Raw genomic sequence first — 18,208 nt, forward strand, 5'->3', positions numbered from 1 at the left:
GCCACCAGTACTGTAATTTAATGTGTATATGATCTGTAGTTTATGTGCTAAAACATGTAAAGCCAACAGTTTGGTCCTTTAAAGTCATGAAGTTCTTTTTTTTTTTTTTTTATTCAGGGAAAGTGTAAATGATGCTGCTCCCTATGAAGTTCTGTAAAAACACATGCCATTTGAAAATTAAAGATTAAAATGTGTACTGTTGTCAGATTTTGTCAATTTCAATAACCAAACCTATTTTTTTTACCACAATATGTTACGCTGCAACTGTGAAAATCTGCCTATTTTCATGTTAAAACTTTGAAATGAGAACATCGAATCTAGCAAACAAAGTTAGAGGAAAGATTGGATGTGCTATTCCTTCCTCAGAGATGTGTGACCTGTGGCGGCAGACTGCTTTCAAACAAACATTTCATTCATCATCGCAGCTTTCATCTGTCACCAAACCATTACAGCCAGCCTTCTGTGGTTGTTCAATGACAACTTTCATTAGCAAAAGACAGGGAAACATTCTGCGGAAAACAAATGTTCACATTTCAGGAATATTACTTTGAATGATGTGGCTTATTACCATACCAAATTGATTTAAGTGGTCATTTTTCTTGCTCTGGAGGAACCAAACAGGATTAGAATGTGCAAGACAGCAAAACAAGGAAATGGTAGAGCCACTCGATGGCATCACTCATCACATTCTGATTAGTTTTGGTTGTGACTTCTTACATCCGGGGCTGGTCCCAGGAGGCCCTTGACAGATGAGAGTTCAAAGAAAAGCTCGGTGAAACTCTTCATCTCTCCTCTCGCACTTCTTGCTGACACCAAAGCATTAGCTGTACCTTGGAGGATGGATTTCCGCAGCCAAACATCTTTTGTTTTCTATTCACAGCTCTCTATCACTGCACACTCCAGTGAGCTATCTGAAGTAGTTTAGTTACAAGAGTCCTGTCCTGATATTTTCGGATCAAGTGCCCGAAAACGCCCCTGAAACGAGGACCATTAGCTTTTCTTGGGCTTACTATATAGTGTTTATGGCCGGTCAGTATTAAAGCGATGATGGTGGCGTGGTCCTGTGACTCCCTGTGTGCCTTTCCACTAAAAGCTTAGTGACATGGGCGATGACATCAGGATGCACCAGGCAGTCCAGCAGGTCATTAGTGGTTATCCTTGTGTGTATTGGTTCCTCATAGTCCCCTTTAGAGTCCTCTGACAGCCCATCTGCACAGTCACATGGTGGTCTACCTTGAGTTAAACTACATTCATGTCTTCCCTGGTGGAGCCTGGCTGCAGATGCAAGCTCGGTTCTCGGTGCTGTGTCTGAGCTGACCTCCACACCTTTTGTCATCACGGCCCTCGCGTCTGGCAAGTCCTCTTGCTGACAGCGTACAGCGGCGAGATGCCGTCCAAAGGGAACACTGAAGGGCACGGAACCGCCGACCAAATCACTGCCCGTCCTGATTTGCCCCCTGGAGTCCCGCTTGACTGGACGGGTCAGTCTGCTGTGGCAGAGGCCCCTCTGTCTTTGAGCAGAAGCTCTCACTGCCAGATTCACATACTGCATGTTCTCATGATGGGATGGCACGCCTTCCTGCAGAAACATAAACACAAACTATTGGTCAGACATCCCCAAACACTACCTGCCATGTCCTAAAATACACTGACTGACTGAACAGCACGATGCAGGTAATGCTTACTGCACGAGGCATCGTTTGATTTGGGGGTTTCAATCCAACGTTGGGCCTTTGAAGAAAATGTTAACGTCTTCTCTCACACACGCATATTTAAAGCCTCAGAGTTTCTAGGAGGAAACAGCTGCATTGAATTTCAGTGGGGTGTAATGTGTTTATTTCCCCAACCATCACATGCCTTGAACCACACTTAAAACTAATGCTCAATAAATCCCCTGTGTTCTGTGTAGGGTGTGAAAATGTATGACTTTGGAAAGCCTGTGCAGTTTTTCTAAAAACACTGCTGCAGAAAGCAGTAAGTGCCAGTGCATCCCCCCGACTCCCCCACAGATCCAACCCTGGATCAAACGAGGTGCATGGGGAGAAGGAAACACAAAGACTGCACCGCTTTCCCCATTTTTCTCCAAACAAAAACTTGCCATAGGAATAATTTAAAAGAAGAATAAATACTGAGCTTGTTCAATCACAGGTATATTTCACCAGAAAATAATCTGTCTTGCAGCAGCAGCTGGTTACTAAACATTCTGTGGGACCCTCTGCTCCTTTATCTTGTATTAATGTCTCTGTTTACATGGTGACAAGCTGAGACAAATTAGACTGAACTGGTCCTGCAGAACCGCTACTGCAACTCATATAGCTGTTGTAGAAAGACCACAGAGAACCGACTGACTTTATTTTCCTGAATACTTTAAACTCTCTGAACTCACATGTCAGCTGTCTAGCTTGGCTCCTGTAGGACTGAGAAAGTACCAGTGTTTTAAGTTCAGTCCCTCTCCCCTCTTTCTAGTTACAGGAAGCGTCCTCGGAGCTTTAGTCTCTCCCTAACATCTGTGTTTCAATACAGCAGCTCAGACTGTGACTGCACAGTAAATGAACTCCTGTGGGTGGATAAATATACACTCTGAGTGGTGGAAGCAGCCTGGCTTTGCCTACTGATACACAGAAAGAGAAGAAGGTGTGGGAGGTACAGTGGTTAGTAATCTATCACAGGCAGACCAGAGTCTCATCAAGCCTGTGGAAGTCTGACAAAAAGTCATACTTCAAAAGTTTTACTTTATACCAATAATGTTGCACAATGGTGGACATCTCGCACCCAAAAAACACTTATGTGCTCCAACACAGTCTGAACAATGTTGTTATCATTATTATGAAACATTATAATCATATAAACAAGATTTGATTCCTCTTAAAGTGAAATGAATGATGAGACTGAATTAATTCTCAGACCGTATTTAGGCTACTACATGATTAGTGGCCAAATTTGTTTTCTGATTTTGACATCAGACCATCTGGATAGAATTCCTTCTACTGTGAGAGGTGAGTAGTGAGACAAGAATGTATAAATCTTACACAAAGAATACAAATTGTGTTTTTTATTCAACAGCAAGAGGTATTAATCAGGGAGCTGCTGATTTAATGGAGTGATTGATCCGGCAGTGTTCATTTGCTACCTCGGTGGGATTGAGCCAGTCGTCCGTGTTGTCATCACTTGGTGTGCTTTTTATGGCGCAGACAACAGCCTTGGTCACAGCTTCACTAACTCTTGCCACGTCATCCACTTCCTGTTCAGGAACAGAAAGTCCGACGAAAAGCCAAGTCAAATAACGAGCATCAAGATAATTAGTCTGAATGACAGACACAGTCTGGAGGTACGCTGCAGGCACAGTCTGTGGTGTCGGTGACCTTGTAGGGAAAGCCAGAGAGGCACCCTGTTTGAATAAACATTTGTCTGGTGGCGAAGAGCTTTTCATGCTGCACACACTCCTCGTTGTGTGCACACTCATCATAATGACAGGGAATCTTTTACTGCCAGGCCTGTTCATTACTCAAAGCTGAGAGGAGGCTTCATCTGGGAGCACTAAACACTGTTAGGATCAACTGGAGCAGGAGCTCTTCAGGGCAAACGCTTATCAAATTCTGTGTGAGAATCACAGAATATCTTTTCATCATTATAGCTTTCGAGCTGAGTAGTCCAGGCTGAGGAAGAGACTTTACGGAACGCTTACCAACTCAATCCAGGAGTTGACGCTGACAGTGATGGGGTCCACTGACTCCACGTAGTGCCACCAGTGTCTGGGGACGTAAAGCACCTGAGCAGAGAAGACACAGTCAGAAGACTTAAACTTAAACTCAGAAGCTTAAATGGATTAACAGCTCAGCGATTTCGCAAACTCCCTCCTTTTTTTGTAATGTCGAGTGAATGCGCAACTGTACTGAGCATCCACTAGATGGCAGCATACACTGCTTTCTGCACAGCGGCTCTTCCATCCATTCATAAAGTGACTCTATTGAAATGGGCAAGCCGTATTGATTGGCAGCCACCTCAGCAGTCCTGATTCATTCATGGCCTGTGGTCTGACAAGACAAGAGGAATGACCTGCTCTGCTTTGATTTACAGAGGAGGAACCATCCTCTAGGAGATTGCTGCAGATACAGAAACTATCCATTCTGCGTCAACAGCTGGATTATTTCCAAGTGTAGGATGAAATGAATCTGATCACAGAAGTCCACTAAACGCAACGTCAAAGCCAGCCAAAACAGTGACTGGAAGAGTTTAAGGGCTGGAAAACCACTATTATTGTGTGACTAAAAAAATGTGATACCACCTGAGCCAATTCCATTTACTAAATGAAGACTGTGAGAGGCTGAAGAGCTCTGAAAGCGAGCTGACCTTTGTCCTGAAGGCGTTTTTCACCACATGCCGTTCCCAGTCAAGATTGAACATCAGTGCTCAAAATTCTTATTACACCAAACAGTTTCTGGTTAGACAGGGGAAACAAATGAGTTTGGGCATTTCAGTGTTTAGTTTATTGTCTGTCTGACTGTATGACTGCCATAACCCTGACCTGCACATTGCCTCACCAGCTTTCAGAGTTATTTGACAGCTGGGTTTTAGTGTTGCTGATAGCAGGGTATTTAGCACGCTACAGGAGCGCAGGCGCAAGCAGACAGTGAAAAGAGACAGGTGGCTAATTGCTTTGTCACCATTTTCGCTCTTGAAGAACAAAACAATGCAGCTGGATTTGGAAACGAGGCAAAGTAGGACAAATACATCCAAGAAGACTTTGAGCGGGAGATTTCTGAAAATGATGGTCATTTTCAGATCGCACAACACCTCAGTGAACTCGGCTGCTGCTAAAGCAAAGCGGGGGACAGGCCTAGCCTAGACATGTCCCTGTTACTTTTTCTCCTGACAAGACATGAAGAGTGATGATGCAGCTGACTTTAATGTTACTTAACCTTCCATCTAAAAGCTCCGGTCTGCTGAAGGTGACAGGCTATAGCTGAGAAGGCCAGATTTTAATTGGAACACAAGTCACGACCGTTGCCTTGCTTCACATTTTTATGGAGGACGCCGTGACAAATAAATCTCACCGTTGAGTCTACTTTTACATGTTCGGAGCTTAAGGACCAATAAAGCAATATTTTATGGTTATTGCGTCCGTGTCACAAGCAGTTCATCATATAAATCTAGCGCGACAACATTGCATAACATTAAACTTTAGTAAATCACCCACGGTGGTTTTCCAACCTCTAAACACACAAGTGATTTTACAAAAGAGGTGTTTGGCATGTCTTAGTTCAATGTTTGATAAAAAAAAAAAAAAAAAAGTAAACATGTTTTGCCTTAAGGCTGTGAAAGTACATTACAGCCAGCTCCTGTTTGGCACGATGCATGGTGCAGGGATCAGAGTTCATCACAAAGTCTGACTGAGAACATGTGATGACTGTGGATTATTTTTTTTTATTCTTCCCTCAGGTGTGTCTAAAGCGGTTTTCAAATGCGACTATTTCAGTGGGTTTTATAAAACTCGTCTTGGGGGCTGCAACTGATTGCTTTGCTGATTATTCTCTTAATTAATTGTTTAGTCTATAAAAAGTTAGAAATGCCTACTGTGATTCCCTAACAAGCAATGTGATATCATCAAACATCATCAGCTGTTTTGAAGAACCAGCGCGCTAAAATCTTAAGATCTTCAGTTTACTTCCACGTTAAGACAAAGAAAGGCAGGAAATCCACACAACTGAGACGCTGGAACAAAAGAGCATTTAGCATTGCTGCTTGTACAATGACATAAACACTCACGCACTATCAAAATAGTCGCTGATTATTTTCCTGCCAGCAGACGAAACGATGGATGACTAACTGTTTAATCTCTGGTCATCATTTAGGTTTTGTGAGAAAAAAAACCTGTTCAATAAAAAAATGATCCCTTTCCCAAACAGATGTTTCTGCAGATCTGCTTACAACTAAACTGACAAAGAAGCTAATGCTCAGACGAGAACTGAATCATTCATTTCTAAACAACGTCCTCATTAAGATAAAGAGTAAATATCTGAATTTGGTTAGAATAACATTGTCCAAACACCTGATTTGGTCATGAAATGAAGAATCCTGACCTGGCCTGGCTGCAGAGTGACGATGTGAGGCCTGACTGCCTGAAATGCAGGGAACCTCCTCAGGTCTGGATGGAGAACATCCACCTGGCTGAACACACTGGACTCCTCGTAGGGGATCCTGGTTGGGTAGAGGTTAACAGTGTCATCTGGAGGGAAGAGGTGCCAGCGCTTCCTACGCACAGGAAACATCACAGTTAGATATGACTTCAGACTGAGAGAGCGGGGAAGGATTGTTAGAAATGAAGAGCACAGTAAATATATTTGTTTCAGCTGTGATGGAGCCAGATTTGACCTGCAGTGACCCAAAGTACAACACAGAATGTGGGAATCAAGAAAAATGATTAAATTACCTTTTTTATTCTGGGAGATGATAAAAGCTGACGGGGCGACTGCAAATCCATCAGTGTGAAACAATCCAGTTCTCTCAAATCTGAACGATATGGGTGTTGTTTAAAACACACTCAGCCATTCTGTGTTGTTTATCTGACCCACCATTGTCACAAATGCATCCATATCAATCATCAGAGCTGTACTGTCATGGCTCAGCGGTGTCAAAGATCTGCTCGAGCTGACTTTCATTCCATTTGAGATCAATACCGAATAAGAAGAGCCTGAGACCCAATTACAAGGAGAGAGATAAAACCGTTGCTCTCTGGGAGAACAGAGGAGTGAGATAAGATACAAAAAGACCTTTTCCCTTTTGTTTCTTGATTCGCGGTGCCCCATATAGCGCCTCACCCTCTGCCTCCATTTCCGTCCTGCTCTGGCGAGCTCTGCGACAAATTAACTCTCTTCCAGAGGGCAGAGGACAGATCACACTGTGTGTAAGCAGCTACAGTACTATGCACCTCTCATGTTGCTGATGAGCTCGGTGGTTAACCTGCCACCGCCCCGCTGCGGCGATGTACAGCCGTGGTTGTATGGAATCCACTTCATGCTCAGTTATCTGCTCTATTAAATGCACAAACTCATCATCACAGATTTGACAGGGCGTGTTTTTACTGCACACCTCTGAGTGGGCACATCTCTCTTCATGCTTTTTATTCTGCAGCCCAAATTGAAAATCAATGTTTAAAAAAAAACATAAATGTGGGTTGTTAGAGAAAGTGCAAAGCCAAAGAAAAAGCTGCACACACTAAAACAGATTACTGTGAGAAATTAGATCATGGCAACAAATCGGATAACGGACCTAAACGCTCTCTTGCATTCTCTCATATTTCTGGACCAGTGTTTGGGCTTCCTCTGCGGTGCGCTGCACAAAACTATTTGTTCTGCATTGAGCATTTCAGTATATTACAATTCGTTCATGCTTCAGTGTTGATGTGTGCTTCGTTCAATTAAATCTTGTGTTGTGACTCGAAGCAATACTCACAAATCTGTGAGGCCTGGAAATGTGTGATGCTTTGTTTTAAGTTATGTAGATAACAGTATCAGAATGGGAGTCTATTCAAGGTCCATCACTGACTGCATTCAAACACCCCTCTGTTCAGCTGTCGCTCTCATTTTTGGCTGACACAAAAATGCAAGAAATTTATTTGAAGTGTGAGTTACAAATGGGATTACTGATTATAACCTGGTCGCTTCGGTGCTCATTAAGTAGCAGACACACGCTATGATCCCTCTTACCGTCCTTGAACCTGCAGGACCAGGTTACAGCCATAGGAGTCCAGGTGGCACGGCGTGTTGGCCCCCTCGGTGCCGATCCATAAGGTGCTCTCTCTCCCATTACGTCCGTCAAAACCAAACTCAGACCACTTTACATCCTGCAACACACGCACACACACACACACACACAAACACACACCAATTACAGTTAACAATGCAAAATAATGAAAATATTAATAAAAGCCGGATTTTTAAATTACAAGTCACCATTCTTTTTGTCCGTGATAATGACATGAAATGGAGACAAGACTCACGTTTTGGCTACTGTCACAACTCACACACTTGCCCCCACCTCATCAGCTACTTTGACAGGTCCTATTATAGGTGACCAATGGAGGTGTCAGTGTAGAGTAACCAAGCTGCAGTATTTGTCATCTTTCAAAGAAAACTGGTCTGTCAATCATGTCTTGTCAGAGCACAAAGATGTAGCAATCACGCCAGCATCCTGAATAATGAAGTCATTACCATATATGCAGGCAGCTGTAAATGACAGAATGGTCAATCTAGCCTTCAGGCAGCCCCTTTTCCCAGCACCATTTATCCTGTAAAAAGCCCATGTCTGCCTGTCTCAAAGGCATGAAAGTCAGCGAGTAATAATTGCAGGTGGATGCCCAATAAAAATGTATCACTGAGATAAAAATGAAATGAATGGGTGGCAGTGGCGTGAAAAAGGATGACACTTTTATGTCTTTACCTACCGGAGGACAAGAATAGCAGCTAACGTAAAGTCATTATTAGAAAAAGCTTAACATTTTAATTGAAAATGTCAAAACAAGGGGGAAAAAAAGCAAAAATATAAATAAGCATTTTTTAATGCGTCTAGAAGGGAATATTTTGGCTCTTTCATCTTTTTTGCTTTCACTTCCTATTTAATTTGTTGATAAGCCAAAGTTCTCGGCGATAAATTAGAAGGTAATCAAATGTGAATAATATTTTTTAAATGAAACTTTAAGGGACTGGCTTCTAAACGTGTTTAATATCATCTTAAAGAAAAACTGGCACTTTGAATGTTTTTTGATTGTGGACACATTTATAGAATGAAAACACCACTGAAACTGGCTTTTAAATGGACTCTGGCTTCTTTTTCATTTGTTCTGGCTTGGAAATGAGCTGACAGACTGAAGCCCAATACGAGATCGGTGATGATGGCACATTTGCTGTTCTCTTGGTCGTGTCAACATTTGCTCTCAGACGGTCTGACTGCAGTCTTAAATGCAGTGAGTGACATTTGGTCAGTCATAATTTAAAATGTAGACCTGTTTTTTAAAAACGTACTGATCTCAGAACGGATCCTTTGGGATGAACTGGAACACCAACTGTGAGCCAGACCTTATCACCCAACATCAGTTTTGGATCTCAGCCATGCTCTTGCGGCTGAATCGGAGCACATCTGAGTGTAACGTTTGGGTATCCACATACTTTTACGTATGTACCGTATCTCCAATATTCAACAGCCTCTTCTTTATCAAAAAAGATTACCTCAAACATTGACGGCTGATCTTGAAACAACATGGCGATGTATTTGTAGTCAGCATAGGCCCAATACTCTGACTTGGGGTATTCAAGGAAAGGCCCTACATGTGTCCCGGCCTGGCCCCGGGTCCAGCTGAGAAAGTGTGCCAGCGTGGCCTCCACATAGGAACACTGGGTTTCAAACAGAGGTGCTATGACAGCGGGAGAATATAGCAAGAAAAAGCACAAGAAAGAGAGTAATCACTGGAAAAATGGGAAAAAGTTTCAGTTAAACAATTCAACTAATTTACGCAGAAAGAAGGGCAATTCATATCCCATAATTTCAGCACTACACATAATCACAGAGGCATGAAACTTAGTTTTACCCGCTTTTATGAGGAAAAATACATCATATTTGTAGTCATTTACTTGCTTTTGTTTTAGTAAACAAAGTGTGTCTGTGGTTGAGTGATGTAATTTATAATCCATCATGAGCGATGTCCTCCTGTCAACTGTAACAGCTGAAAAAGATGATTTCAAAATCTAATTAGCCAGCTTTTATCAGAGGACACGCTCTCTGTTATTCATCACAGGAGGAGTCATTACTGGAGCTGTTTTAGAGCCACATGGTGGGCAAAATACACCAGATGCTCAAAGACAAAAACCCTCTGTGGTTTTTTTCCTTTGCATTTTAGATCAGATCATTAAACAGCTTCCAACACTTCATTACGTCCTGACAACTGCAGACCAATCTGTAAATCATCACATGTCAGAGGATGAACTACACATGACTGCAGGCAATTATGCACTCGATGGAAATTGGGGGAAAAGTAGAGAGCTGCCATACGAGGCTCTGTGCACTGATGTGATCAGGAACACAAAAATAGGTACACTTTTTAATTTACCAAACTGGAATTGATCAATTATGTTGTAAGTTTTCAATGGAAATGAAAATTGCATTGTCTATAGGAATGCAATTTTGCCTGATCACTTTAGACTAATATCTAAGAGTGGAGTGGACAGTCTGGATTATAAAACACAGACTCCTAAATTATGTTTGTTTGAGGAAACCTTTCATGTACTAATGTATCACGAATCCACTCGGAGTGCTTGGTGGGTGTCTGAAATTAGACCTTTTTGCGTCACAGGCGTCTGTTTTCATTCTGCATGTTCAATCCAGGTGATTATCAAACAAGAATTATTTCAACCGAAATCCATCTTCATTAATCTTCTGTTCTTACTGTTTGTCTCCTCTTTTCTCCCAAGTCTGAATCGGACGAGCTTGTCACCGAGACAGCCAGACAGGTGCTCTGCAGTCCAGTGAAGAACAGGCCAGTCGCGGGTCATGTTCATGAAGACTGCGGGCTGCTGCAGATGATGTAGAATCCTTTGGACTTCCTCTGAGCTGAAGGGTTTAACAGAGTCGGGGGCAGCCATGGCCTGTAGTACACACTGATAGTGGGTCACAACACAGAGGATGTAGATACAGATTAGCTGATAAACAACTTGAATTCAGGTTGTGGTGTTACATTACCTTCAGCGCTCTGTCATTTCATGAACAACCTTAAAAAACCCACAATTGCGCTGAGGAAGCTGGGGAGCATGTGGGGAGAAGAGGAAACTGAAGCTTCCTCATTTTACCATGTTTGTACTACCTACAGCATAAACCTGGAACATGAACTTCAGACAAATATGTTGCTTTGTGTGTCACTGGAGGTCAGGTTTGGAGGTACACTGAAACCAGAACCATTGGTGTTATATGTTGCTTTAACAGCCTCCAATGTTCTGGGGGGGCCTTACATTGACTCTCTGGGAAGAGCATTAGTGAGGTTGGCCAGTGATGTGTTCCAGTTCATGCCGAAGGTGTTGGATGGGGTTGACAGTCATGCCTCTTAACACAAACTTAGGTCTGTTCTTTTTCAAGCAATACGGTCATAGATTTAAGTTTTAAAAGCAAGTTTACATTTGAAATAATGACAGGCCAAATCTCCCTCCCTACGTTTCAGAGTGCGGTCAGGTTGTCTGAGAGTGAACAGGTGGATGAGACAGATTCAGTGCAAAGCAAATGTGTCACCATCACAGATCAACAGTTTATGTGTATGCACTTGTGTACACAGAGTGTATGCTATACTTGACCAAACGTATTATCTTATTTTTATGTATTGAATTTTATTATCTGGCACTCCATGCTAATTAGATCCCAGTCAATATTGGTCAGCTGATATCATCAGCCAATAGTAGCTCATCACAGATACACTTACATTAGTACATATAAGCATATAAGTAAAAAGAAATGACATTACATAAAAGGCAAAGACATGTTTGCATAGATTTAGAAACACAGTCACCATTACACAGTTTGGAGCACCGACAAGGCAATAAATTTAGGTCGGAATTTAAATGATCCTTATTAAAAACGTGTGATTATGTTATTTGTTAACGTTAAATAGATCACATTTTTGACCCTAAGGTATCAATACTGGTATCGGTCCTACAAATCCAGTATCGGTCAAACACTAGTGCCGATAACACTACACATGATCACTATTATGTTACCGGTGGTCAACGTCAATTGCTGTTGTCCTCTTAAGGGAACTGTGTATCTCATTTTCACATTGATCCTTTTGGTAGTCATTTCTGATAAATATTTCCCACCTAATCGAACTAGTTTCTCATTTATGTCAGCAATGGTCCATACGGATAATGAGGCTACTCTGGATGACTAGTTGTGAGAATGCAAAAAGAAGCAGAACGAGCAACTTGGTTACGTCGTTTCAAAAAAGAAACTCGTCTCATCCGACAGCCCAGACAGGACAAAATTAACTTCTGCTCCCGAGAGAGCGCGTCTCAAATAGAGCATCAGCAGTGACGACCGTATTTGTTTCAGCAAACATATAGACGATGCTGATAGCTAAACTATGTTTCTGGACGCTGTCGCTGAACAACAGACTCCACTGCCAAACTCCTATTTCAGGACACCTTACGTTAGCTAGTGAGTTCCACGGAAAGAGAGGGGTTCTTAGGAAAAACAGGGGGCTCACCTTTCACTACACGTGCAGCTGAGGTTCAGGCGGAAGTAAACAAAAATCACATGACGGTACATGGGTCCTTTTTACGTCTGAAACACCCCCTTGATAATCTACTCCATTCCGGCTCTGTGGCCGCTGCATCAGGCCCACTCAAGATAATGCACCAGGCGAGTAAAAATGGCGACCCATTGACCACAGTTTCCAAAAGCTCGACCGTTTCCGGTCGGGCATGCGCAGTAAAGTTCAGTGACAGATTGAAGCTATCGACTGTTTTTGTTTTTGTGACCGACTGAACCCCAGTGAGGCGTCCATTTCCCGTGGCTTCGCAGCAGATAAAACCGGAATTTTAACTGAACTGACCGACAGATAGCTGACATGGGTGCCGGACCGAGCACCGAGGCCGAAAGGGAGCCGCTTCTCGTCCCTCCTCGTGTGGAGACAACCAGTCCCCCTGTAAACAGCAGAGTGTACGGAAGAAGATGGCTGGTTCTGACCCTGTTTTCTCTGCTGGGACTGATGCAAGGGATGATATGGAACTTCTGGGGTCCCATTCAGAACTCGGCCGTTCGAGCCTACGGCTTCACCAAGTCCGACATCGCAGTTCTGGTGCTGTGGGGCCCGGTGGGCTTCGTCCCCTGGCTGTTGTTTATGTGGTTGATGGATAAGAAAGGTGAGCTGTTCTGATTTGGTACACTGTGTCCTTTCGTGTTTGTCTCGTCTTTTCACAGCTGGACCTCTGTGTGGATGTTGTCAGCAGAACTTAATGTCCACGTACGCATTTCTTGATATGTTTGGATAAATCACTGTGAAGTTTGGCACAGGACAACCTGCCATGGATAGTCTTATCTGCTTCACAGTGTTTTGTTATCCGTCAGATTTGTTATCTGGAGTTGACATTCTTGGTATTTAACGTTAATCACAGTGACAGAGGTGGTTCCTGGTCACGCGATGTATTACGCAAAAATGGTGATTTGATTTGCAGCCTTTCCTTTTCTTACCTTTTTAATAATTTGAATTTATTTTTGAATTATTTTGTTCTAGTGATGGGACAAAATAAGCATTGTGAAGGTGTTATTTTGGGGTAATGGTTGCAGCATTTCTCACTTTTTTCAGATTTTTTTTTTTTTTTTTTACAAACCAAACAATCAATCGATGTAGAAAGTAATCAGCTGATTAATAATCATTAATAATGAAAATAATCATTAGTTGCAGTGGTATACAAAACTGTAAAAATGATCTCCACCTCAACCAACTACAACAGTAAAATCCTGCTTTCATATGAATACATGAGTAATAATAATGATATAATGTGTAACGCCATCACAGTCACAGGCACCATTTGTCTGCATTGAGCACTTTTCCATGAACTAATTATACTTGCATACTTTTAAATACTTGTGAGGCCACTCTAACTTTTGAAATGAACGTCAGCCTGTGTGTAAGGGCTTCCCAGAGTCCACCGCCCAGCATCTGAGTGGGACCCGTGTAAGACTTTAAAAGTGCTGATGCAGGAGAAGCAACTCCTGAATGGCTCTCAAGACTTCTCTCTTTCAAAAGAGTTTAAACATGGTCTTGAAACCACAGAACATTTTGTGACATTCCTTTGCCTGTAGAAGAGCTCTTGTCTTGAGCTGCTGAGTCAGAGCGCCCTTCATCCAACCAGTTCCCCCTCATCTGATCCTGATAGACACGTAGTGGTTCGTGTTCAGGCTGGGCCGTCACATGACAAAAACAGTTACAACGACGCAGAGACAACATCACAGTAACCAGGCCGGTGATGAATTCAAGAGCAAAAGCAAAATGTTGCCAAGAAATTGCACAACTCATCTTGTGATCCTGATTCATCAGGAATTAGTGGTTCTGGATGTTTTGTGTTCCTAATTGAAGCGTCCTATCTGCTGCTCCCAGTGAGTACCAGAAACTCTTTACTGACAGGACTATAAAGTGAAATAATCCAGCAGGAGATTCTCTGCATACCTGTAAAGTTAATGCTCAGCTTTATTCCCATCTTGCAGCTAGTTCAGCCTCTAAGTCACAGACCGAATTAGGGTACTTCATTCAGCTCTCATAAATTGCCTTAAGCCAGGGTGTGAGATACATGACATCCAGGGGTTGCAACAGGCTTAGACTGTCTGTTATGTGCGATTCACACTCTCAGCCTCTTTCATACACACACTTGCTGGCTCTGCTCCAATTTGCCAGTGGGGAAACCACTTGGTTTCCTTTGGGAGTCCCCCCTCCCCAAAGGTAGAGACTGTTGATGATCAGCAACACAGTAGCTGTAATCCAAGAGAGGCTAGAGTTTTACAATCAAGTATGTGAACCAGCCATGCAGTAGTAAGCCTACATAATGTGCTCAGTGTATGACATACATACATGTAAATGCTGATGTTGCAGAATGTGCCGAGAGAGGTGATCCACCCATTTAAGTGCAAGGGTGTGAAACCTGAAAGTCCTGTGTGCAGCAGCCGGTCCCCAGGGCCTCTCTGAAGTACTCTTCAGGTGACCGACTCTTTGTGTCAGTCAATACAAATGCATTCTGTGTGTAATATAAGCCCACATGTTTCACACAAAGTACAATATTATCTGTGCAGCAAATGTATTATAACATGATGCTGCAGAAATCAGATTTGATCAGCTGAATAGGGTCTGATCTCACTTGTAAGAATTGAATCTCCTGGTGAGAAAGCAGTGAAAACAGAGGAGGGCTGAAACACTTCAGAGACACAGCTTGAAGATTTACTGTATTGGATATTAAAAATCACTCCATGGATGGATGGATGGTTTAGTGATTCCTCTAATGGCTATTTTTTATTAATGATTTGTGTATATTAATCTGTTTGTTTATGAAACGTCAAAAATACTGAAGAATGCGCATCGCATCAACATTGTCTGATTACTTAATTTGTTCAACTGACACAACAAACTTTAAAGAATTCCATTTACAATAATATAAAACAGAACAAAGTAACAAATTCTCATATTTGACAAGAGAAAGTTTGACATATTTCTTATTAAATTACTTAAACTTATAACTGATGACCAAAATTGTTGTCTACTATTGACTCGTTGTGTTTGAGGGCTTGTTAGGTCTGCTCAGCAAACATCTTCCAGCTTTACAGGAAACTGCAGCAGTTTGGGGGTTATGTGCCTCATTCTCTTTATCCTGCTGATCCAGAGTCAAACTCAAGAGTCCTTCTTGACCATGTTAGGCCTCTGCTACCCCAACATTTTAAATAACCAAGGCCCCTTTAAAACACGCGTTAGAAGTCCTTTATTCTTGTTGGCTGACTCTACAAAGACGTCTGTGACTGTGAAGCCTAAATGTAATAGTACAACTAATTCCCTACTGTCCATAATAGTGTTATTACGTCAGACGGTGATTATTGTGTTGTCATGCATGTATCGTTTTCCTCAAATCAAATGAGACCGAGCTTTCTCTTATCGAGCTAAAGCTGAACAGTGTCTTGATTAGAAAAAAATGGACACTAGACAGAAAATTAGCATTGCTTTAATGACAGAGCTTTGGTGGTACTTGTTTCTTCGAGTGATGTGTCAGTATTTGATGCAGCAAAGCACAGCATGGACACAAACAGCTGACTGCATGCCCAGTTAGATATCTAACGAAAAGAGCCCAACAAACTCCTAACTGTGTGTGTGTGTGTGTGTGTGTGTGTGTGTGTGTGTTTTGACAAAGCTTCAGCAAATTACATAATTACATTCACTTGGAAAGGAAAGAGAAGAATAGGGAAGTGGAGAGAGTTTCCTTAAATGGATGTCATGGGATTGAAACTGAGAGTAGAGACTTCCAGGTTATCAGAGAAAAGTGCTTTGTCTGTACGAAGAAAGAACTCTGGGATTGCTGTTGTCTTATTATGGGCCACGTACACCCAGTTACCAGTTTATCAGCTACACCTAGCTAAAAGTAATGCAGTCATTAGGTGGGATGCAGTGTGCGGAGCTGTTGTGTTATACTCACAAGTGTTTCCATTATTTTGTTCATTCTGCGTTATGAAGGTAGGCTGAATAATAGAAATGCCTCTTTGTATAGAGCAGTAGAATTGAACAACTCCACAACATCCTCCAAAATGATCACACAGATGAATCAGCTCCTCTCTAAAACAAAAAGTTTCAATAAAGACTGAACATTCTAACCGTCCTGAAGGGAGGATTTGTTGAAGAACTGCGTTAGCTTTAATTAGGTGTCCTGATCAAATACTAATACTACTTGGCAATAATTTGGCAGTCAATGAAACATTTAAGTAACTTTACTCCTCTCCTCTTCCATCACCCTGTCATGTGTCCTCCAGGTTTGCGGGCATCCCTCCTCCTCTCAGCGTTCTTCATGCTGCTCGGAGCGGCTCTGAAGAGCATCCCGCTGACAGACGCGCATCTGAGACGATGGTAAGACTCATCTGGAAACATTATGGCAGCAGATGGTTCAAAGGGCTGGTGTGAGGATGATCCTTGGACGGGTTTTGGAGAGGAGGCAGACAGTGACTCGTGATCTTCAGTGCAGTCATAAGCCTGCCATAATTCGATTCATTACGGGAAACTTTCGAAGCGACTGCCACAGCCAACGCAGGACCAGCTATGTGCATCAGTTTACAGGCTAAAGGTAGCTGCTTGCCAAAGTTGGAGCCTCTCCTTGTCTAATGAGTTCACCATGATTTGTGATGTCGCTGACAAGATTAGTAGATTAATGGATTAGTAAATCCACAGAAAATGAGCAACCAGCAAGTATTTTGATAGTTGATGACACTTTTCAAGCAAAATATCAGCCGTTCACTCGTTTTAGCCTCCGTGAGGAATGTGAGGATTTGTTGGTTTTTCTTGAGATGGACTGTCACTAGAATCATCAAATGGGCTTTGTCATCATTCAGGGATGATTCAGCGACATGTTTTAAAAGCCTCTGCTGCTGTTGCCAGGCGTAGCAGATATACTTCATCACTTTCAATCATCCCATGTTCGGTTTTCAAGCAATAAGTGGTAGCACATGTGTATGGAAAGCGGCTTAAACTGACCAACATTGGCGCTAAATGCAATGGTGACTATTAATGTGGCTTGTAAGGGTGTTATGCCATATTGAGATGTATCATTTCCAGCCAAGGCCCTGTTCCTTTCTTCAAACTGGAGACCTGCAGCTGAGTAGAGGGACAGTCAGGAAGCATTTGGCTGCCAGAGACCAGCGTTCTGAAAGACAGCTCAATACTGTGTGGATCCTATACTTCTTTTTTTGGGTCCTCGCTGCCAGTTTCCTTTCCTTATCAGACAGCACTTCACTGGAAGACGGGCCATCGCTGGAAATCATAGAAAAAATCCCTTAGTGCTTCATTCTCAGTTTTACTCACGAGCTCAGTGTTCTTCTTTTAGAAAGTGCAAGAGCTCCGAGACGGTCATTTCAATTATTCTAATGAGGTGCCTTTTAAAAATGTGATATCATTGAATATTTCTAGGTGCCAATCTGCCTAATGATTCCTATTGGGCACAATGAAGCGGGATGTCATAAAATATCACTACATAGAGGGAGTTGTATTTCCACAGAACGCGTCACATTTCAGTGTCACTCCGTGCATTTGAGAATTCTTAAAATAATTTGGTCTTTCAAGGGAGCAGATAAATCAGATTTGTTTCTCAGCCTCTCTCTTTGTGTGCCACGAGGCTGCGGTAAGAAAGCCATTAGTGGAGTGAGCGGCTAATGGATTCAGGCTAAATATAAGGAAATAAAAATCTTCTGTTCAGATGATCAAGAACAAGTGATAGAATCATGATCCCCTTGTGATACTACCTACGTGAAAAAGAGTGTTTACAGTTTGTTGTGAAATTTCAGGTTTTGTATTCTGGATTTGTTGCCTCTGTATTTGTGTAGTCCTCAGAGCCCATACTAAGAGCTTTAGGGGCTCTCTCCTAGATTGTGATTCCAGCATGTAGACTGACTTGTTTGGTCCATGTTCAGGTGTCTTATCTCGGGCTCTTAAGCT

General features: G+C 42.3%; 2 protein-coding genes across 4 annotated transcripts in view; one reads left to right on the forward strand and one right to left on the reverse strand.

Moving 5' to 3' along the window:
• Nucleotides 1-76: 76 nt before the first annotated feature.
• hspbap1 (hspb associated protein 1) lies at nucleotides 77-12,371 on the reverse strand. Of its 3 annotated transcripts, none has more exons than XM_076747415.1 (8): nucleotides 12,239-12,371; nucleotides 10,439-10,649; nucleotides 9,225-9,409; nucleotides 7,707-7,843; nucleotides 6,081-6,198; nucleotides 3,686-3,769; nucleotides 3,131-3,241; nucleotides 77-1,579 (listed from the first exon to the last, which is right to left on the reverse strand). In XM_076747415.1, the coding sequence occupies exons 2-8, from the start codon at nucleotides 10,632-10,634 to the stop codon at nucleotides 1,037-1,039; spliced, it is 1,374 nt and encodes a 457-aa protein (XP_076603530.1). In that variant the 5' UTR covers nucleotides 10,635-10,649; nucleotides 12,239-12,371; the 3' UTR covers nucleotides 77-1,036. The 3 variants fall into 3 exon arrangements, with proteins under 3 accessions (XP_076603530.1, XP_076603529.1, XP_076603531.1); XM_076747414.1 differs by having other exon boundaries at nucleotides 6,081-6,252; XM_076747416.1 differs by lacking the exon at nucleotides 3,131-3,241 and having other exon boundaries at nucleotides 6,081-6,252.
• Nucleotides 12,372-12,459: 88 nt separating this feature from the next.
• slc49a4 (solute carrier family 49 member 4) overlaps nucleotides 12,460-18,208 on the forward strand; it is a 49,281-nt gene continuing 43,532 nt past the window's right edge. Inside the window, exons 1-2 of the mRNA XM_076747725.1 lie at nucleotides 12,460-12,896; nucleotides 16,537-16,630. Coding sequence (XP_076603840.1) covers nucleotides 12,602-12,896; nucleotides 16,537-16,630 — 389 coding nt within the window. The 5' untranslated portion in view covers nucleotides 12,460-12,601. The remainder of the gene's footprint in view (nucleotides 12,897-16,536; nucleotides 16,631-18,208) is intronic.

The sequence above is a fragment of the Chaetodon auriga genome, chromosome 13 (assembly GCF_051107435.1).
Source record: "Chaetodon auriga isolate fChaAug3 chromosome 13, fChaAug3.hap1, whole genome shotgun sequence".
NCBI lineage: Eukaryota > Metazoa > Chordata > Actinopteri > Chaetodontiformes > Chaetodontidae > Chaetodon > Chaetodon auriga.